Source organism: Mesocricetus auratus, unplaced genomic scaffold, assembly GCF_017639785.1.
Source record: "Mesocricetus auratus isolate SY011 unplaced genomic scaffold, BCM_Maur_2.0 Super-Scaffold_100001, whole genome shotgun sequence".
Taxonomy (NCBI): Eukaryota; Metazoa; Chordata; class Mammalia; order Rodentia; family Cricetidae; genus Mesocricetus; species Mesocricetus auratus.
The window spans coordinates 10,079,020-10,101,794 of NW_024429187.1; the positions used below are offsets into that span (position 1 = coordinate 10,079,020).

The 22,775-nt window shown below is 41.5% G+C and overlaps 1 protein-coding gene across 6 annotated transcripts in view; it reads left to right on the plus strand.

Moving 5' to 3' along the window:
• The first annotated feature begins 1,677 nt into the window (after nt 1-1,677).
• Nucleotides 1,678-22,775, plus strand: part of Slco1c1 (solute carrier organic anion transporter family member 1C1) — a 36,446-nt gene continuing 15,348 nt past the window's right edge. Inside the window, exons 1-10 of one of the 6 annotated variants that reach the window (XM_040743504.1) lie at nt 1,681-1,827; nt 1,932-2,014; nt 5,705-5,857; nt 6,847-6,988; nt 11,909-12,041; nt 14,261-14,394; nt 16,061-16,207; nt 18,090-18,188; nt 20,095-20,340; nt 20,741-20,905. In XM_040743504.1, coding sequence (XP_040599438.1) covers nt 5,729-5,857; nt 6,847-6,988; nt 11,909-12,041; nt 14,261-14,394; nt 16,061-16,207; nt 18,090-18,188; nt 20,095-20,340; nt 20,741-20,905 — 1,195 coding nt within the window. In that variant the 5' untranslated portion in view covers nt 1,681-1,827; nt 1,932-2,014; nt 5,705-5,728. Of the gene's footprint in view, nt 2,015-5,704; nt 5,858-6,846; nt 6,989-7,733; nt 8,095-8,162; nt 8,317-11,908; nt 12,042-14,260; nt 14,395-16,060; nt 16,208-18,089; nt 18,189-20,094; nt 20,341-20,740; nt 20,906-22,775 lie in introns of those variants that run through there. The other 5 variants (XM_040743505.1, XM_040743507.1, XM_040743506.1 and 2 more) reach the window with 5 other exon arrangements.

Consider the following 22,775-nt stretch of genomic DNA (forward strand, 5'->3'; position numbering starts at 1 on the left):
TTTTAAAAAAGTCAAACATTTTATCATAAAACAATACAAATATATGATCATTTGATGCAGACTGAAGAAAGACATCAGGAAAGCATGAAAACTCTTTGTTTTCTGTAATTAAACCACTTTGCTTCTATTAAGAAAAGTGCCGTTAAAACCCTGCCAATCCTTAACACGACATTGCCTGGATTCTGAGCCTGTGCTTCAGGCTGTGTTGGCGGGCACTGTGGACCACAGGGGCATGCTCAAGGCCAAGTGGGCATGCCATGTGTGTAGAACCAAGGTTGCACTGGTGTGTTGGGTCTCAAGTTGGACTCCACCAGAGCACCTCAGATTTGGCAACCATTTCATCATTTTGAATTAGTGCTGGCCTTTAAACACTCAGAAACTTTGCACTGTTGGTACATTTTTTGTCACCCCCTCCTATGGAGGTAGGCAATGCCATTTGGGGGGTCACATGCACAGTTAAACGAGTGGGGCTCTAGAATTTGAAGGTGAGAATGAGAGTGTGGAATAGGATATGATCCAGACTGTGTTTACGAAGCCCCAAGAAATGTTGAAATGTTAGCTATGTTCTCTGTAGTCATGTTAGTAAATTTTTACAATTTACAAGTGGAAAAAGGGAGTCCTGTTAGAGAGGGATTTGAGAAACACTGAAATAGTCCAAATTACACTCAAAGGGGAGAATTACTTCCTTTTTTCTCTTTTGCTAGAGATAAATAAATCCCATATCCTTTTGCATGGTATACATCATTCCCCCATTGATAGCCAATGGCCACTTGTAGACATATTGAAAGATATTTGATCTCCCCCTACTTCTGATGGCAAAGGCCAGTTTGAGCGCTAAAGTATTTAGTCTTAAAAAAGTCCAAACATCATTGATTCCTGTTTATTGTTTGTCTGTTCTCTTTTCTTTCTGTTGATATGGCATCTTACTCTATGTCCCATTTTAAAAGGTGGTGGTCGTGACATAATTTAATCCTTGGACTGTCCGTAGAAATCTCATTTTAAAGACCAAATATTTAGTTCCATAGCAGAACATGCTGAGATTAAGTGGCTTGCTCAGAGTCACAGCCCTGGAAGAACAAGTTGAACCTTCCCTTACAGGTGCAAACAAAATGTAAACTCATACTGTTGAAACTCCTTTAACATCTTTCTCTTAGGGAAAAATTTGATTTGAATTGTGTAAGGCATTCTCTTTACCTAGGATTAAGCAGCATATGCAACTGAATGCCAGAAATGAAACAAGCTATTTTGCCAAATTTCCAGAATCACAGGGTGGGTGAAAGCTATTGTTTTGTGTTTTTTCGAAACTCCACCTGAAAGGAGCCTGCAGAGCTTTGATCCTGACCTGAAAGTATTCCTGCAGATTCTAGAATCCCCACGCCAGGAATTAGCCCAAGAATATTTCTTTTAAAATGATAACAAACAAACAAATGCAACACAACAAGGCTGGCCCATTGATATCCCCAATGGCTGGCTGGAAAACTGCTTGGAAGAAGGCAGGGGATCTTTGTTACAAACTTCCTTCCCCTGCCCTGGCTCGATTTCCTTACCCCTCCCACCCCCTGTGGAGTTGTGTTTTCTGGGATCAGCAAATAAAAAAAAATCACAAGTGGTCTTTTCTTTTTTCTTCTCTCTCCCATAAACAAAGCTTTATCACGTGTGGCCTTAAACTTGCTGCAAATTGGAAAGAAATGACTCAAAGGCTCCAGCTCTTTCAGTACCCTGGGAGCTGAGACCAGGGCAGTACCCTTGCCAGGGTGCCCAATTCTCTCCAGACTGCCAGGAAAAAAGGAGGCCAACTGGAAAGGCGAAAGAAAGATTGCCCCCGGGGTGAGACCAGACCCTTGGTCTTGTCTTTTCTTTCCCTAATCTGTTCTGCTGTGCCCACCACTCCTTTGACTTGGCAGAAACACTCAGAACTCCTGTTGCCTCAGTTTCCTTTTTTTCAGGCGGTGCCCAGGGCTATCCAGCCTTCTGCTTCACTTTTTGAGAAGAACTGCCCGGCTTTGATCTCCAGGTAAGAATGGGTTCTTCTTATTTCCATGTATTTATTCACTTATTTTTGTTTTTGATTGTGTGAGCATTGCACCTTGCTCTCCCTAGGAGAGAAGTTGATAATTTGACATTGACTTCTGCCAGACAATGTTTTATAAAACCATAGCACTTCATTAAACGGTGATGGGTTCCCTGTGTTAGCTTGGTGAAATAGGAGAGGAGTGTGTTAGAGAAGCCAGGTAAACTCAGGTCTGCTTTCCAATTTGGGTTTTGATGTTTATTAGTTGGGCAGCCTCTGACATTTTATAAGTAGATACCATGACTTTGAAGTTTGGGGGTTGTTTTAAAGATTACAGTATATGTATATAAATGTATGTATCACCCTGAATAGAAGTAACACTTATGAAATGTGAATTTGACAGTAAGGTCATTCATTGTTAGGGGTGGAAGGTTGGTATTCTACGTAAGGCACACTGCTTCTCAGCAAAGATCACAGGTCAGTTTTTGAGACCTCTTGAGGCGAAGGGTTTCAGAGTCAGAGCACCTATCTGGTGCAGAACTGTCTAAGAAGGAAGAGCTGGGTGTGGCTGCTTCTCTGACCTTCTCTGTGACAGCCCTTGGCTGGGGTGTATGGGTGTGACTCATTTTACCTATCTTATTTATCCATACTCATAAAGCCTAGGCTCTCAAACCAACCCATGTAAACAGAGAATTCAGCTTTATATAAACCACCAGCTCGACTTGTTTGCTTTAGAATCTGGAATATGTTATGCCCTAACCTAGGGTATTGAATGAAACTATGCCGTCTGCTCTTTTACTTTTTTATTTTAGTTTTTGGGTGAATGTAATCAAGTGGATGAAGGATATATCAGCTGTGTATCGTCCTGCTGTACAAAGGCAGAGTAAGAGATGTGGACTTAGATTGTAGAAGTCTTCCCATTCATGTCATGGCACTTTTCTCCCTATCCTTTCAAAGCCCTGAGAAGCTCACAATGCTCTCAGCCTGAAACCTGCTTAGAACATATTGCAGTCAATTCTGATTCGCATATTAGCCACTAAGATGCGATTTTGCTTCAGGGAAACTGTGTAGTGTTAATTTTCAGAGAGTGTTACTTTGTCCTGTCACAATATTGACCTAGATCAGGACATTTGCTCTTTGGTCTCACCACCAGGTCACAGTAGAATGATTGTGTCAACACTCCAAAATACAAGAAGATATCATGCTAAAACATCTCAAAATTTTAAAACATTATTTCCAGTGTGTTTTACTGTTTGGTGTCTACAGCTTATAGTCAAGCCATTTGCTCTTTTAAAGAAAGATTTTAGTTCAAGCATATTCTAGTTAACAGTGTTAGCATCATGTGTAATGGGAAGCAGTATGTCAATAACCCCTTAAAAAGGCCAACGTTAATTATATAATTTTTGGAAAGAATCACATGTTGAGTTGTAAATCTACTGTTACTCCTTTTGTGCTTTAAAATCTTTCTGACTGTATGTTTTTATGCAGTGATATTTTTAGGCTTCTAATGTCATAATGTATTTTTTGTAAAATGCATGCTTATTGTAGAAAAACTGGAATATATGCATAAACTTAACTAACATTAAAAACTTCTCTGCAATGTCATTCACTAGCAATAATGCCTTTTTTATTGAAGTCACTGCAACTTTGTTTCTCTGCCTGTAAGTTCATTTCTTATCATTCTTTTTGTCACACTGTTTTAAAAATAAATCCTTCTTTGTCCAATCTCTATATTTGTTTCTTTGCCTTACCTTTCAATGTCTTCTAAGACTTCATTGTGAGACATCACCATAATTTGTTGGCCATTTAGATCATTTGGCTGTTTGAATGTTTTTCATCCTAAGCAATGAACCTTTTTAGATGTTCTCCATCAGGTACTGGGTAGACTTCTTATTGAAAAGAATACTACTCAGCATTGCAAAAGCCTGTTTTTCCTAGTGTTTAATGGCTCTTGCAAAGCATTATTTTGGATAACCAGTCTTAGTAATTTAGTAGGTGTATAAAGTTGCTATCAGAGACTGCTAACAGCGTTTCTGCTTTTGTTTCTGTTTCTTATGTTTTATTGTAGTTGTTTTTCATTCGGAATGGAGGTTGAATGCCATCAACCACTATTACTAATCAATTGCTACATTTTTAGAATAATCCCAATTAAAGTATTGAGCAATTGATTTGGTTTTGGTAACATTTTGGGGAGTTTATAAGTCTATATGTTTGTTCTGAAGTTTCTCTTTTTATGCTGACCTCATGAGCCTTCCTAATAAAGGTCAGTTCAGTTGTATCAAAGAAATAGCATCAGTGAATCCGTTTCATTCTCTGCTTGCTTTCCTTAAAGGTGATCCATTGATAAAGAATCCTGTCATTTACTCTATGCCTTATAGTATTTTTTTAAAAAGTCCCTGCCCCTGTCTTTTAAACCCTGTCCATTTTCCATAAGATAAAGAGTAAAAACATCTACTCTATTCCTAAATTGTTTGGTCCATCTGCTCTTACTTTGATTTCAAAATGAGTTGTGCCATCATTCCTTGATTTTTTTTTTTTTTGGTTTTTACGAGACAGGGTTTCTCTGTATTGTTTCGGAGGCTATCGGTCCAGCCCGGCCTCAAACTCACAGAGATCTGCCTGCCTCTGCCTTCTGAGTGCTGGGATTAAAGGCGTGCGCCACCACCGCCTGGCTGATATTTTTTTCTAATATGAAATGTTGCCTGTGAAGCCAAATGATGAAACTCTAATAAACCAAAGAATAGGCTAACAAGGTTAAGATCATGTGTGCATAAGCAGAACAATCCTAAATTTTACAACATGCATGAAGTTTTACTCCAAATATTATTTCTGCTGTCAGTGTAATAAGGGTTAGAAGACCTCGATTTGTCTACAAGTGAGCCCCTTGTAGCCAAAAGGGACAACCACACTGTTTTAATTTTTGAATCCTGTGGCATGCATTAGATTATCAGACAAACTATGACTCATGTTAAAAGGCTAACCACGTGTAGCACAGGATGTGTAAATATTAATATGAACAAGGAGAAATAGGGTCAGACTGTGCAAAACTGTTATGAGTTTGGTCAGGAAGAAGAGAAAGGAGGAGGAGCGTGGGGAGGGTTTCCCTTCCTCTAAGGCAAACTAAAGCCTGTACTTTCATCTGAATTCAACCTAGGCTCTAGACGTTCATCGTTTGCATTCCTTCTTCATTAGCCAACTGGTACACAAATTGGACCTCTTCCTTTTTGCTTCTTTTTAATCCTTACTCGGGTGCCACGGGAATGCTAAGGTGCTTCAGGGGTCTGGGATGGTGTCAGCTTCTGCTATTCAGTGAGTCTTGGAAGCCTTAATTCTAATGAATCAATATTCAAGAGGTTGGATTTCTCTTCCCCTTCCTGCTCGCGCCCAGTTTAATCTGGCGAGACCACAAAGTCAGAAAAATTCTGCCTCGTTATTTATTCCAAAGGCAACATGGAAATTTATTCTTTGCCATAATGAGGCTCAAAGTGAAGAGATTGAAAAAGAATGCTGGCTGCAGGCTCTCAATGGCAGGATTTGTTAATTGAAAAGGGTTGCCAACTTTCTGTGCTAAGAGGAGATAACGACACTCTAAATTATACCTATAGAACTGTAGTCTACTGTGAAATGGAAATGGTTTTAAATTATGTGGGTCGGAATTAAATTGTTGTTTCCTTTTAAAATCAACTTTGACAGGCTGGGAAAAGGAACATTTTCATAATGGACACCTCATCCAAGAAAAACGCCCATTTGTTCCACAAAACTCCGGCACGACCCATCAGAAGGCAATCCCTTAAAGTGGGGTGTCCATCCCCGGAGGAAGCACGACCGTGCTGTGGCAAACTCAAGGTAGAGGGCTTGGGGGTAGTTTATATGCTGATTTCCTTCCAGATAAAATTCAGCTAGAAGAGGAAATTGCTTTCTTTTTGAAAATAGGCTCTTGACTGCAAATTATGAAGGCCAGGCAACAAGTGGTGGAATCATTTTTGCCTGCCATGCAGGCTAGAAGAATTTCTTGGGTTCCTTTGAAGGCTCTTCCTAGACAAACAGGGGAACAGTAGAAGCAGACATTTGCTAAAGAGCTACCCTGCGACGTTATCGTACTAAGTACATGCACGCTATTATTTTCCTTCTGAGGAAGAAAACTTTGGCCTTGTTACACAGAAAGTGGCAGTGTCTGTGTGTTGCAGGCCCTCCCTTCTTTCCAGCAAGTAATATTATTGGAGCAAAACAATGTTGTGTTTTAATAAATATGAACCTCAATTCACATGTATCCTGCTATACGCATAATTAAGACATGTCTATTAAAATATAAACAGCTATGGAAGAACCACTGGGAATTTAAGAATAAAGTTAACAAGTGCATACCTAAAGGACTTGGTCTCAAGAAAGCCAAACAAACAGAGAAGTAGACTGAATACTTCAGTGAGTGATGTTCCCTGCTGGGGCAAGACTGTGATTTCAAAATATATAATAGGCAAGGTTGGACCTGGGAGAAGATGACACGTGTATGGGTTACAATTTTCACCCATCAATGACTCTTTCCATGTCACTCACTGATATTCTCAAAGCTAGACTTCTCTGTAACGTCTTTTGCAGAGGGGCAGTGGAGAGATGCATTTTTCAACTGCCAAGTAGTTTAGAGGGGTTGTTTTCGGGTGAGGGGAGGGACTCTGCGTGGCCTTGAGACTAATTAGGGTTGCAACAGTGCTTGAATCAGACCATCAAGGCTAACACATTTGCTGTTCTGCAGTGCTGCTCCTCTGATTTGTTTCCTCGGTGACTTCTGAGCTATGCCAAAGCAGTCAGACCACGTGTGCCCCTTCCGTGTCTTCCAGGTGTTCGTGGGCGCATTGTCTTTTGTTTACTTTGCCAAAGCGTTGACAGAAGGCTATTTGAAGAGCACCATCACTCAGATAGAGAGAAGGTTCGATATCCCTTCCTCTCTGGTGGGAATAATTGATGGTAGTTTTGAAATCGGTAGGTATGACAGAAGCCAGAACCTTCCATGAACCCCATGGTCTTTCTCTGAAACCTGCTCAATGCTATCATCCTTCTATGTCTGCTGAGATCCAACATGTAAAATCCTGTTTGGATAAATCTGCCAGGACTTTATGCTATGTGGAGGAATCCCATTCTCTCATAGAGCAGGCAACTGATAACAGTTTCCCTGCACCCCGTTGTTCCTGACTGGATGCCCTAAATGAGTCAGTTAAACATCCCAGGGGAGACTTTCCTTACAGGAAGAGGGGGTGCTGATTGGTGTTGGGTTTAACATATGTGGGAAGCACCACTCAGAGGAGTGAGAATGTGGGAACATGAACACGGAGAGGGGCTCTGCAAAAATGTAGCCAAATATTTAAGAAGGAGAAACCGTATTTTTCTACACATCATCTGTGAAGGAGAGAAGGGGATTCTGTTAGCAGGAACTCAAGAGTAGAACAGACTGTAAAAAACTCTACATTCAGGTGTTCTTGGTTTGGCAATTGTTTAGACTCTTCAAAGAGTGACTTCAATCACTGATTTTAAAGTGTTGGTAAGAGTGTGGTTCCTGTTAGTCGGCTTCCTGGATTAATAGAACTGTGAGGCATTTAATGATTTTCCAAAGTAAATAAAATAATCCCCTCGGTGGTCACTGGTGCCATTTGGGAATGGCAGGGAAGTCTCCTAACCACTTTAGTGTCAACTACACCTGGAGTGAGAGGAGTCTTTAAATCTTCAAGTTTGTTTGCTTTTTAATTGCTATTTTGGTTTCATTTGTGACTTTGGAGGTCACAGAAAAAGTGAGACCAATAAACATATACATTTTCTGGCTTTTGTAAAAACCACAACCCTCACTTCAAAAGGGATAAGAGAGAGTTTACTTTTGAGACAAATAATACATGGCCATTGTGATGATATCCTGTTTTTGCTCTAACAATAAAAGCTTGCCTGAAGATCAGAGGGTGGAGCTAGCCACTAGTTAACCATAGAGGACTGGAGGTCTGTACAGACAGACAGGAAGTGATATGGCTGAATTGAGAGAGGAAGTGATAAGACAGGAGGAGACAGGCGCTCGCTCTCTTTTCATCTGGGAAGTAAGCAAGGTAAGGTGAGGCTGTGACTTGCTCCTTAGTCTCCCTGGTCTTCAGGCATGGTTTAGTGTTAAAGTAAAAACAAGATATCGCCACAGGCCATAGCCCAAGACACAGACTTAGGCTGCCTTAAATGCAGTGTCCTAATGTGGTATCTGTTTCATGAAAGTTTTGTTTAAGAACAAAGACAGCCATAAATCAAGATGCTTTCCAACATGTTGGTGGAAACATCAGGTAAGTGGTTACAGCAAAGCAGGGGAAACCTTTGCTGTGGGGCTCAGGGGCCACCTGACAACAGCATTAGCTTTTGGACAGGTGGAAGTTAGAGATCTGTTCATACAGTCAAAGGGATTTACCAAATGGTCAGGAAGATGTCAGGGCCAACACAGAGGTCGGTGACAAATGCAATGAAGAGGATAGGAAGACCCAAGATAATTTGCCTCTGAGCCCATACGATTCCAGCCACTGGAGCTCTAAACTGGCCGTCATCAGCCTTCGTTGGTGGAGCATTACTGTTGATCTGTTCCCAAAGTTCCCAAATCAATGCCAGTCATACCTGAATGGCCCTCCTAGCATCTGGGAAGTGTTAAAGGGCAGGCACTGATTGTACAGGGATGGGAACCAAGCTAACAGTAGTTTTTGTTTTAGATTACATTGAGTTAGCCAGTCAGTTATTTACTCACTAATTTAGCCTGTGTGTTTGCATGTGCATACACGAGTGTTCTGTGGTGCGCATGGGAGCTCAGGTCATCAACTGAGTGGCAAGTGCCTTTGCCTTCTGAGATACCTTACAGCAAGTCTGCCTTTATTTTTGTCCGAGGTTACCAATGCTTGTTGGTCAGTGACCTCACATGCATCAAGGTGTGTATCACCAGGCTAGACTCAGTTTTTCCTATGCTTCAGTGATTGGTTACCCTGAGGGCTTTACTAGATGTCTTCTAGTCTGCAAAAAAAGGTTCTTCCACCTGTTATATAGTGGTTTAATGAGTACATTTCTTCTTAACTCCTGTTCTCACTCCTGTAATGAGCTGTACTAGGCAGGCTCAACGGACTGTTTCCTTTGTTAATAGGATACCTACCCTCCCAATATGCAGATGGACTTGGGCTCCAAATTGCTGACTCCCACACTGTCCCTGTTCAGTTTTTGTTTCTGGTACATAAGATAACTTCAGTTGTTTGCCCTCTTTTATAAGATTTGAAATTTTGAATGGGTGTGCATGAAAAGAAGAAAAAAAATCACGGGGTATGTTCAAGTTTAGTAAAACACTTACTAGACTCCCTGGACATCTTATCTGTTATCAGTTCATCCCATGAGTTATGAGGAATTCTTATGTCCAATTCAGCAGGCGTGTGTGTGTGTGTGTGTGTGTGTGTGTGTGTGTGTGTGTGTGGTATCGGCGCAAACATGTACGTGGCGTATGAGAACACAGATGCTCTGTCTGTGCATGTTTATATGGAGCCAGAGGTAGACATCGTGTCTTCCTTTATCACTGCCCACTTTGTCTTTTGAGACAGGCTTTCTCACTGAGCCTGGTGCTCACCATTGTAGTTAGGCTGGTTGGCCAGAAAGCCTTTGGAATCTGCCAGTCTCCACACCTCCCCTCCGACCCCGGTGCTGAGAATACTGGCGCCTGCCTCATCCCAACTTTTATGTTGGTGTTGAGATCGGAACACATTCAGCAATTTACCCTCTAGCCCTCTTCCCAGATGCTCCCATCATTTTTATTTTGGGCTTTAAAACACCATATATTTCCCATGTATCTCTCCCAAGAACTCAGAAAAGTTTGCTATCATAGCAAATTAAGGAAACCTAAACTCCTGGAGATAGAACGGGTGGCAAAATGGTATTGCTCACTAATGTAGCAAAGAAGCACCCTTTGAACCCCAGTCCGTTGCTGAGAGAGTTTGGTTGTGATGTACATGGAGCGATAATAAAATGATCGCTACAAAATGTAAGTCAGCTTCACAAGCAGAAAGACATGACCAGTATAGTGTCTTACACTATTTAAGTATCAAATGGGTATTCTCATGCTTAGCTTTTTAATATGCAAATTTTAAAGACCTGAATTCTTCCAGGAGTCAAGCACATGGACCTCATTTTCGAGCTATTTTTCCCACGTCCTTATTGTTATCCTTCGGGCTGTAAAATTCACCACTCATTATCCAATTGGCTAACTCTGGCAGTATGTCTGAACAGTAGTAAACCAGATGATTGCTTGCAGATGGGAAACACACTTTTGCTGTAACATGAAAACACCGAGGACAGCATAAACTCAGGCCATCCTCGCCCATCAGCCCCCAATTGTGAAGGGTTTTCTTCTTTATCTAGATGGGAGTTCCTGCAAATGATTACAGTTAAGACATGAAGGCTGCTTAAAATGTGCAGCCCTAACCTGGGTTTCTCATGGCGTGTTGCTGTGATTCACACCACACCACTGCAGTTGAGCTTGCTTTGCAAATGAAGGCTCCTTAACTGGACTCCATTCCATAGCAGCAGAAACAGGATGTGCCAAGACGTCTGCATTTTTAACACTTTGCATCACCCTTTGGATCACCTCCTAGGAACCCTTTTATATAACAGAGCCTGAGAAATCTTCCCGTAAGACACGTTGAGTCATAAAACTCAGGAGATAGCCCCTTCAGTAAAGTGTCACGGAAATATGAAGACATGAGTTTGATGTCTGAACCCGTGTTAAACAACCACAGTAAAAATCCAGGCATGGTATTGGACCTTTTCTTGATCCTGCAGAATGAATGGGTGGAGACAGCTTGCTGAACCGCCAGCCCAGCGGCCCAGAAAGTCATGGGCCTTTGAAAGGAGACTTAATCTTATGAAACATGGCAGACAGCACCTGAGGGCTCACACCCAAGGTTGACCTACAATGTCTATATGCACACCTACACACACACACACACACACACACACACACACACACACACACAGACAAGTACACAAAAATGCATACACAGAAGTGACTCATGATGTTTCATTAGAGCTGTTTTAGAATTGTGTAATTCTTACTTTAAGATTAGCATTATTCATTCATTTTTTAAAAAAATGCTTGTCTTGTGAAATAAAATATAGTTTGTATAAATGTAAGCCTAATATTTTATTTCATTTAAAGTGTGGTGTAGTCATGTTTTTGTGAAACTTTTCTTTAGGGAATATTGGCTGTAGGGGTAATATGAAATATATGTTTCAAAAACAATTGAAAAACGAATAGAAGCTTTATTCCAAACCATAAGGAAATGAAGAGAATTAATAACAATTCACTGCAAAATCACTAAGAAAAATTAAAAATGTCAACTAAAGGAAGCCTTGTATAATTTAGATTTATTTTTAATTTTTAATTGTGTGTGCGTGTGAATGCAAGTGTCCTTGGAGTTCTGATGAGGGCATCTAATCCCCTGCAGCTGGAGTCACGCGCAGCAGTGAGCCTCCCCGTGTGGGTGCTGAGAACCTTGGCCTCTGTAAGAGCAGCACACTCTTCTCCACCTAGGAGCCAGCCTTCCAGCCCCATGCCTAAAATTTAATTTACTAAAAAGTGCTTTTAAAAGAACAAATGACCAGGTTGGGCAAAACAAAGCAGCAGAGAGGGGTGGGACTCTGACTGGAATATTTTGACAGAAGATGAGTTTATGAAGACCATGAATCTGCAGATAACTTCAGCAGCCATGTTATCTCACAGGGACAAAGTGACAGGATGGGAAGGCTGGGGCTGTGGTCACCTTAGAGCGAAGTTTGGTTAAGTGTGTGTCCATCATTTGCTCACTTCTGCTGCTGGCTGCTTCCTAGACCATGAATGCCTCTTCTTGCCCCCCAAAGGGAATCTCCTGGTCATCACATTTGTTAGCTACTTTGGCGCCAGACTTCACAGGCCAAAAATCATCGGAGCAGGCTGCCTGGTCATGGGAGTTGGAACAATGCTCATCGCCATGCCGCAGTTCTTCATGGAGAAGTAAGTGCAAAGTCTCCATCTCTCCTCATCTGCAGTGGCAGGACCCCTCCTCCATTTTTACAGTCATAATTTTGTCCTGTCTTCATAAGGCACGTGTCTTACTAAGTGGCCCAGGCCAGTCAGGGATTGGATTCACTAGACAGCCCAAGACGACTTGAACTCACAGCCTTCCTGCCTCAGCCCCCAGAGTTCTGGGGCCGTGGGCATTTGTTTAAAAATACATGTGTGGGTGTTCTGCCTGCCGGTATGTCTTTGCGTGCAGTGCCAGGGAGGTCAGAAGAGGACTTTGGATCTCTGTTAACTGTACTTAACAGTTGGTTGTGAACTGCCGCGTGGGTGCTGGGAATCGAACCCGGATCCTCTTCAAGGGCAGCTAGTGTTCTCCACCATGAACCATGTCTCCAGTGCCATCAGTGGACAGTCTACAGCTTTTCACAACACTGTTCACTGACGATGGGCTCTTTGTAAATACCTGTTGCTTGGTAAAAACAATTTTTTTTGCTCCGCATTCTTCAAGTCGGTAATCTTGGTGTTGTAATTTCTTTTCAGTCATAGTGGTTGATTATGAAGGGTCACTCTGGCTGGCTGAGTTTAGCATTGTTTCTCTTACCTCCACTAACACATCTATACTAGCGTTGTGCTGGCCATTGTTTCAGACACTGGGGATGAGGGAATGAAAAGAACCATTGATCTCATGGATCTTAGGAGAAAACAATACACAGGGTACTGCACTGTGTCAAACAGGGACATTAGCTTTAGAGAACGTGGCTGGAGAAGTTGGCCAAGGCTTTAAAAGCGATGGCTGTCCAAGCTGCATGTTGCATAAATACCAGTAATTCCAGCTCAGTGGCACCCAATACCCCCTTCTGGCCTCCCTGTGAGCACAGGTGTGCACACCAGCATACATACACTCACACACTCACAGACACACACACACACACACACGCACACGCACACACACACACACACACGTGTGAACGATAGAGAACAACAGCCAAGTGAAGACTCCTGAGGGAAGAGCTGTGGAAAGATAAGCAGACCCTTGCAGACTGGCTGACCCATGAGCTCTGGTGATGTCCTGCCTCCCCAGTGCCAGGGTTCCATATGCCTGTCCTGCACCAGGCATTTAACTGGGAATTGGGGATCTGAGCTCAGCACCTCATGCTTACACAGCAGGCCTTTTGCTGACACAGGTGTCTCCCTGGACCCAGAGGTGGAGTTTTGAATGGTTTACTGTGACCGTGACCTCTGCTCCAAAAGCGGACACTGATATACAAGCTTGGGACTAGACCTCGGGAAGCGAATACTGAATTGGTATATGCTAAGTGAAGACTGCATCAGACAGAATTCGAAATGTGTTCAGAACTAAATCCCTTAACTTAAGAGCACCCATGGCCAGGGTTGGGGGATTCAGTACAACTCTGTCCTGTACAGAGGGGAAGTGGCTTCAGCCTCCAGCATGGAAAAAGAAAAAAAAAAAAGAAAAGAAAAACGTTTTCTACCATTATTCGGGCCTTATGACACAGGCATGTGATATCCACTATTCCTGAGGCTGAAGCAGGAGGATCACATAAGTTCAAGGCTAGTCTGTGTAGACCACTGTGAAGTCATGGCAGGTTCAGGGCAACATAGCAAGTGCATGTATGAATTTAAAGAAACTCAGAAAGTGGTTTGGGTTGGGGGTGGATGTTGGAGGGATTGGGACTGGATAAATTTGTCAAATTAATTATCTGGAGGGAAGAAAAGCAGAATTCCTTCTGGGCTAATGACTCTAGAGCCATGATTCATTTTCTACATTTTCTAGAACTGGCCTGTGAGTGTTCTGCTGTCTGTGATTCTGATGTGCTAATGCCTCAAGCTGTTAACAGTGCTGACTGTTCTCTGACTTGGAGACAGCCTTGCTTGGTCTTCAGCAGATGTAGGTGGCTACCTCTGGTTCTAAGGGAATAGGTGATGGGCAGTCACTGGCTTCTCTTAAAATAAGTCTTAAAATGATTCTTGCTTATTACTCTCTGTCGCTGGATCGTGGATGGCTCAAGAATGGCACAAAGGCAGGCGGAGTCTTCTGGCTAGCCACGGAACCAGCTGCTGCTCAGTGCCAGATTGGTTTGGCGAGTCTGATTTGAAGGAGACTGCAAACCCAAACTGACAGCCTCACCAGTGGTGAAGCAAGCCTCTGGACGTCAGTCTGTCAGAGTAAACATTTTCTTTATATGCAGGTACAGATACGAGAAATACGAGAAGTATTCTCCCTCCTCCAACATCACTCCCAACATCTCTCCATGCCACTTGGAGTCCAGCAGTCCATCGCCAAGCTCAGTCATGGGGAAATCACAAAACAAAATAAATGATGGTAAGGTCATTTTTAAAAGTTGACTTGTGTAAGCGAATAGTTTCTTAGCTTTTATATATGCTTCAGTTCATTACTTCTTTTTTCTCTGAAAAGTGTTAGTATTTGAAATATTAAGGTGTAAAAAAATCCCTGCTATTCTGCTGGGGGGAATGGCTCAATGGGAAAGGGTGGTTGTTTTGCAAGCATGAGGACCTGAGTTCAAATCCTCAGCACCCACTTAAAAATCTAGGCATGTCTGCACATGCCTATAGACCCAACACTGGAGGACAAAGGTAAATGGGTTCCTAAAATTCACTAGCCAGCCAGTGCAGCTGAAACAGTGAGCTTTAGGTTTAGTGAGAGATTCTGTCTTGAGACAATAAGGCAAGAATGATGGAGAAAGTTACCAATATGCTCTGGCCTTTGCTTGCTCACAGGGACAGGCACACATACCTGCTGCTCACATGTCTGCACTGCAAGCACACTCACACATATAAACAGATCCTATAGTATGATATGATCACAGCAAAACATTTCAGTGATCCCATATTATGGGAAAAAAACACAAATGACTTGCTGATGTCTAGGAATATCTTCCAGTAGTTACAGTAAGATAGGTCTTGAAATGAAAATAAAATGAATTTCACAACTAGAAACTTCATTCTGAAGTGTCAGGTAAGAAATGTAATTTTTCCCATGGTTACAATTAATTTTCTCTTAATTCCCTTCACACGTAGGTAAAAATAGCTTCCACCTCCCAGTGTTGATGAGAAGACTTCAGTTATAAATACCTGAGAATCACTTAGCCCAGAGTGTGCTTGGGAGGGGGCTTTTTAGATGTGGTGATTACTAGAGGCAGTTAGCATCCTCTCCTTAGTACAATGCCAAATCTCTGTGAAGCAGTCTTTCATTTATGTAATTGACATAACTGCCCTGCCTCGTGTAGTCAGATCATGGAATGACATTTATTAATGTACCCTTAAATAGTCAGCTTTATATTCAACTCTGAAAATATTGTCAAAAAAACATATTCAGTTTGTTGGAAGATGTGGACTGCTAAAGAGTATAAGACGTATAACCTTTGTGGGGACTTGTTTCCAGAGTTAATCATTACCAGGTATAACTGCAGGCAACACAGCCCAGTGTTGCAATTACTGACATCAACATTTCAGTTACAGGTAGAACTTGGTCAGCAATGAAAAATACTTGTGGCTGAAAAATACACAACTTTTGTTAAGGTGGATGTGGGTATGCCTTTGTTCATGACCTGTTTTGCCTCAGATAACATGTTGAAAGATGTCAGTGTGTAGAAAGACAAATATATTTGTGTAGGTACCAAATAAAAAGAAGAGAAAAAAATAAAGGGTTGTGAAAAACATGAGAATCTCTTAGTGAGGCCTCTCAGTGTATCTGTGAAAGAGATGCAAAAATCACACACACACACACACACATACACACACAGAGAGAGAGAGAGAGAGAGAGAGAGAGAGAGAGAGAGAGAGAGAGAGAGAGAGAGAGAGAGAGAGAGATTCAGCCTCATCCAAATTCTTATGAGATTAGCTTAGCACTGTGGCAGATTTTGATTTTGGTCTCTAATTCAATTTGAAAACCGAGTGTAGAAGTGTAGACTAAAAATCTAACAGCAATAGTGACCTTGATCTACATCTTCTCTTTGCCTTTTTGCCAGGATGTGAAGGGGATGCCAGCTCCTCCATGTGGGTTTATGTCTTCCTGGGAAATCTTCTGCGAGGATTAGGGGAAACTCCCATCCAACCCCTTGGCATCACCTATCTGGATGACTTTGCCAGTGAAGACAACGCCGCCTTCTACATTGGTAATACCCTGTGTAGGAAGTGGGGGGCCTGTCTGCCCCCTTCCCACGTATTCCAGATTTAACGTGTAAGGTTTCAGCATGCCTTCATTCAGTTATCACGTGTCTGAAGTACATGGAGATCACTTCATTAATTAATGTCTGTTGCACTATGGGAAGAACACCGGACTAGAAGAAAACAGCTGTGACCTCAGCTGTAATGGCATGGGACTTTATGAAGACATCTAGGGACTTTTGGAGTTCAGAGATTGTTTTTAATGTTGTGTGTGCATGTGCATAGAGTATGTGTGTAGTGTGTGTACCGTGTGTGTGTGCCTTGTGTGTGAGGGTGTGTACATGTGTATGTGCATGTGCGTGTTTTGTTTCTGCAATTCTAGAAGCTTCCTTGAATTATATAAGCCCTGATTAATTAAAGCATCTTTTTTCCCTATTTGAGATATGAAGGGATTCTTGAACCTTGAGAGTGGGTATAAATGATGAAAAGAAATAGAAAGAACATAGAAACAAGGCTCCAGGCTGCCTCATCTGTGGATCAGGTTCCAGAGGACAGCAGCACTCACCAGTGTCTACGACAATGCACTGGTGAATCTTCCACACAAAATTGTATAGTAGAAGTCAACTCTGAGGGTCAGATGCATCCACGCACTGTTTAGTGGGTGTCTCTTACACCCTGGAATTCAGCTAGAAGTTAGATCTGCAAGGGTGATTGCTGTGTCTTCTGTGTTTTACGCATCGTTTTGACTTCTTGGAATTCTGAGCTTTTGAATGCATAGCCTTTAAGGACACATGACAAGGTTAAAGGAGAGGCTCTGCCAAGAATCACTGTATTTCTGGGCGCACAACATAGAAATCCCATATCCTGCATATACCAATACAGACTTAAATTAAGATCAGGCTCTCACTCTATTGGAAAGCTGGATCATAACTTGGGGGCTCAAGGACAGTCTGGGGTTCACTGAGCAATGTTCGCAGGGACTGGCTAGCATTTACTGTTCTCTAGAGGTGCTTAGAGGCTACCCATGGTCTTACACTTTCTTCTAGCCTGGAAGAGGCCTGGGAATGGCTCTTCATACCTCCAGTTCATGTAATCTCCCAGGAGCATGCATGCTTGACTTCTGCAGGGAAATGAATGGCATGTGGGAGACACACACTAAGCAGGGCAGCCTTTCTGCTTACTAGTGACACTGCCCTCTGGGTAACCTGTTCCCATTGTCCTTCAGGCTGCCCCCGACATGTGTTGAGTTTTCTAGAATATCTTAACTTGCTCTAAAATCTGCCTCCTTTGCTTCCGGAGACAACACTCCCTCCACAGTGCTTCCTCACAAGCTCCTCATGAATAAGTGAGCACTCTTTATCACCAAGGTTGGAAAACCTGCTTTAATGTCAAAAGAGAACATATGCTTAACTGACTATAAAATTTTTTTTGCAAGTTTAACAAATTAGTACAGTTCTGCTTTCTTTGTTTTTGTGGCATATAGTCCCTAGGTCCTTCCTCCACCTGTCAAGGACTGGGATTCCTAAACTGGGGACAGCTACAGCTATCAGAACTAAAGCTTGCTTCGTGTTTGGAATTTAAATTTGTCAAAGTGTTGGTGTTATTTCCATGAGCCGGTTCATGTGTTAGAAGAAATGGCTTTCTCCCCAAATAGGGAATGACTTGTTTCCTGAGTTGGTGCATTGAAACGTTAGCCAGTGACACACCCACAGATGGAGTGCTGAAGTATTTACTTTGCAGCTATCAGCTGCATCTCATTTACATTTCCCGCTTAGCATCTTTTTAATTTAGCAAGGCAAAACCAAATGACAGCTATTCTTGTGTTTTCTCTTTTTTACCCCTCCCTTTCTAATGTGTTTTGGTTTGGTTTGGTTTGCTTTTCTTGTACAGGATGTGTGCAGACAGTGGCAATTATAGGGCCCATTTTTGGCTTCCTTTTGGGTTCGTTGTGTGCCAAACTGTATGTTGATATTGGCTTCGTGAATCTAGGTAAGTAGTTTTATTAATGAATATATAAATTAGTTAGTTAATTTTCTTATGTCTCTGTGTGTGTAAATGTCATGATGTGCTTGTGAAGATCAGTGGACAACTTGTGCAAATCAGTTATCACTTTTCCCAGCATGGAACGCAGGTCCCCAGGCTTAGTACAAGTGCCCTCACACACTAAGCTGTCAGGCCAGCCTGAGTATATTTTTTATTTATTCATTAATTTTAACTACTATAATTTTTAATGGGACTGAGAAAAATACCAAATTTTATTTTTGTGTTTTTAATTTTTAAAAAGCAGTATGTGTATAAATATTTACATACATGCATATATGTACTCTAAGTGAGTGCCTATTGCTGGAGGGGGACAGAAGAGGGTGTCAGATCCCCTGAAACCAGAATTACAGACATGTGGGTGCTGGTAATACAACCCCAGTCCACTGAAGGATCACCAAGTGTTCTTAACCACTGAGCAATCTTTCCAGCCCCCAAACTTTGCTTTTGATACAATGTCCAGGTGGCATTCTTTCATAAAGTAAAAGCATTCCATGGGATACACATTGATGCTGAAGATTCAGGCGTTAATGGGTGCAGAAGGATAGTGGTTAGAGCGGGGAGACCTGTGGTCTGTTATCAAGGCAGATTCTCTTCTGCAGCTTCCAGTTCAGGCTGAAAATTGTGGCTACTGCTGGCTCTCGCTGGTCTTGGATGTGTCAGCCGATAAAGCAAACACATGGGAGTCTCTGATGACCACACTTCCCTCTCCCCTGGTCTTAGCCGGTCTCCCCCGTCCTATTTGCCCAAGTGGGCAATAATTTGGGGACTGGTGGCCATTACTCTTTGAGGACAATCTTAGACATTGAATGAGTAATTCAGACGCAAGTGTTTATATATATATATACATATACATACATACATACATACATATACATATATATATATATATATATATATATATATATATGGGAAATCTGAACTTGAGCATCTGGCTGTAAGGTGTTTCACACTATACTCTCCCTTGTGCTCAAGGCACAGCTTCAGAGCACAGAATATAGCCACAAGGCTCTTACAGCCTTTAGACTCTGACTTTAAAAGAAAAAATATATGTTTATTATGTATACAGTGTTCTATCTGCATGTATCCCTGCAGGACAGAAGAGGGTACCAGATCTCATTACAGATGGTTGTGAGCCACCATGTGGTTTCTGGGAATTGAACTCAGAACCTCTGGAAGGCCACCTAATGTTCTTAACCACTGAGCCATCTCTCCAGCCCATAGATGCTGACTTTTTAATCCATGATTCAAACAGAAACTAAAAACTTACAGAAACAACTTTGCTGGATGAGCTATTACATGTTTTCTATTTTCATGTGTGTGTGCATGTTCCCTTGTGTCTGGGCATACATGTGTGTGAACATGAGCCTTAGATGATACTGGGAATCATCTTGAGTTTGTCTTCTACCGTTATTCATTGAGGTAGGGTCTAGGGTCTTTCAATCAGGTCCAGAGGTCACCAATATAGCTAATTGACTGTCCAGCCTGCTCTGTGACTCTCCTGTCTCTACACTTGGAGACTGGAATAAAGGTGAGCATCCAGGTCCACCTGGCATGTACACACACACACACACACACACACACACACGTGTGTACACACACATATATGTACATATATGTATATGCATGTATCATGCATGCATTCATGTATATATGTGTATATGTATGTATGTATGCATGCATGCATGCATGTATATTCTGGGGAAATCTGAACTTGGCTCTTCATCCTCTGAGACATCTCCCTGACTATCTAGGGTAGGTTTTTATGATTTTATGAGCGGTAGAAGTGTTGCTAGAACTTGCTTTCTGTGGTAACTCATTTCAATACCCTAACATTGAAAAACCTGTCTTCCAGACCACATCACCATCACCCCAAAGGATCCCCAGTGGGTGGGGGCCTGGTGGCTTGGTTACCTAATAGCAGGGCTCCTGAGTCTCCTTGCAGCTGTGCCTTTCTGGTGCTTACCCAAGACCCTACCAAGGTCCCAAGGCAGAGAGGACCCTGGATCCTCATCTGAGAAGTCCAAGTTCATTATAGATGACCCTGTCAGTTACCAAATGGCCCCTGGAGAAGAAATGAAAATCATGGAAATGGCAAGAAGTAAGTCAGATTCTCTTTGGTCATGGGCGACTAGTGGGGCTTGAAGTGTATGAATAATAGCACTTGAATCACAGAATGAAGAGAGTAGGAGAAAGGTCCTTTTATCATCAAGGTGCACTCACTAAAGACACAGTTGTGACTTACGTTGGGAGTAAGAGACTCACTGGAAGTTCTTGATGTCCAGTCTGGGGGTCCTAGAGGGAGGATGAGGGAAATGCCCCTTTGCCCATGACACATCGGCTGGTGGGATCTGTCCCTGTCTGAATTATGGGTCCTGTATAGTCTTCCTGTAGGAGACTGTGTGCCTGGATTCAAACCTGGGCAGATTGCAGCCCTGAAGGTTGCAATGTCTGCCACCTGAGACGCTGTCTCAGGACTCCATATTGCTTTTGTCTTACAGATTTTCTTCCATCACTGAAGACTCTTCTTAGAAATCCAGTATTCATCTTATACCTGTGTGCAAGCACTGTTCAGTTCAATTCTCTGTTTGGCATGGTGACATATAAACCAAAGTACATTGAGCAGCAGTATGGGCAGTCATCCTCCAAGGCCAACTTTTTCATTGGTATGTACACCTGTCTGTCATGTGTTTTCCACATCTTTGATGAATCTTGTACATTCTTACTGATATTATATTGCTCCATTTTTTAACCTAAAGTGATTACAGTGTTTTAGATGAAGTAAAATAGCAAGTTTAAAAAAAACCCTCTAGTAGTGTAAATATGTATGTACATAGTGGGTGTGTATTCTAATTTTGCAACAAGGAATTGTTTGTAACTGTAACTGGTTGGCTTTGAGAGAATTCCCCACAGTTCTTTAAGAATTACAAAGAAATAAATATAGCATGAATTTTTTTAGATTATTACTAGAAGTGAGTATCTGTTTTTTTAGGCTTTTTGGATACCTTTCAACATTGGAAATATTGCACGCGTGGTGTCTGAGATGGAATACAGCAGGCATTTAGATGGTATAACTGTGTCGTTCGTTGCAAAGCTCATGTTTAACTCAGAGTCAGGGAATGTGTTTGACTTCTGAAGAATATGTTGTTTAAAGGGATTGTATTTATAGCATGTTAATGTATCCAATAAAAAGAACACCACTCAAGGACCAAAACAAGAATAAGGAAATAAAACAGAGAAAATAATATTTAAAACACAGGGCTATCACCTTTTATAATATTAGAGACTTAAGTCATGAATTAACTCCCTCTCTCCAAGCATACCATTTTAAAACCACCATTTTGAGGATTTGAGACTCAAAAATAATTTCCTTCTCCCTAGAAATTGTTAAAGGATTTATCTTATTAGTATTTTCTATGGTATGGATGTGTTATGGGGATGTGTGGGTATGGATGATGAGTATGTGGTAGGTGGGTGTATTCATTTATGCACATTAATGCATGTGTCCATGTAGGCCAGAACAGGCTATAAAATCTCCTGGAGGTGAAGCTACAGGTAGTTGTGAACCATCCACTGTATGTTGTGGGAACCAAACTTGGGCTTCTGAGCCATCTCTACAGCTCCACTTCATGGAATATTTAAAAAATCACTCCATATATTTATCTCTAAAAAGAGAATTAAAAAGTTGAGTGCATCTTGGAAGATGCATTTTTCTTATAACAAATTCTGAATAATTGGCACCTAGAAGATGTTACTGATTTGTTTGGTCTATTCTCCAACATTAGAAAATTAGATCACTGAACTTTTCCATTTCCAATATTAATTGATTCAAAAGAATTTGCATTACTGGTTGAGCACAATGCATATTTTAGAAATTTCCATCCAGAACTTCATTAATATCTGTCAGTGTTGTATACTGAGCTTAAGGAGAATGAATAAATAAGCAATGGACTTTTGAGATAGTCTTTTCCATTTTATATGTAGTTTTATGTATCCAGATATAATTTATAATTAACAGTTAAGTTTGCAGATGTTTCTCGTATAGCTTAACTGAATAAATTATGTATATGTGTGTGTTCATGTGTACATGTGTGAAGTAGCCACCATCTAGAGCACCCTATTAGCTAAGAAGATTATTACCAGCACATACTTTCCCTAATGTCTACAATTGTTGTAGGCTCAATCTTCGTAAGCCAGTGTTACCTGTTCTTGAATCTTATAGAAGTTGAACAATTGATGTTCAAATCCATTCTCTGTTCTGAATACCTATGGTTGTTGTTTTTTCCTTACTGTAGTATAGTCTGTGATATCAATGTACCATAAATTATTTCTATGAGTCATGTTAGTGCTGATGGCCTTTTAGGTTTTATTCTTTTGGTTACTGTAGATCACACATTATCATACTATGGGTGTATTCATTTTCTTTGACTAGCTCTTGGAGTGCAAATACTAACTAGACCATAGGCAGTCTGTGATAGATACGGTAGATGTTGCTGAGAAACACCATGGCTGAACACATTTAAACACACACTAGAT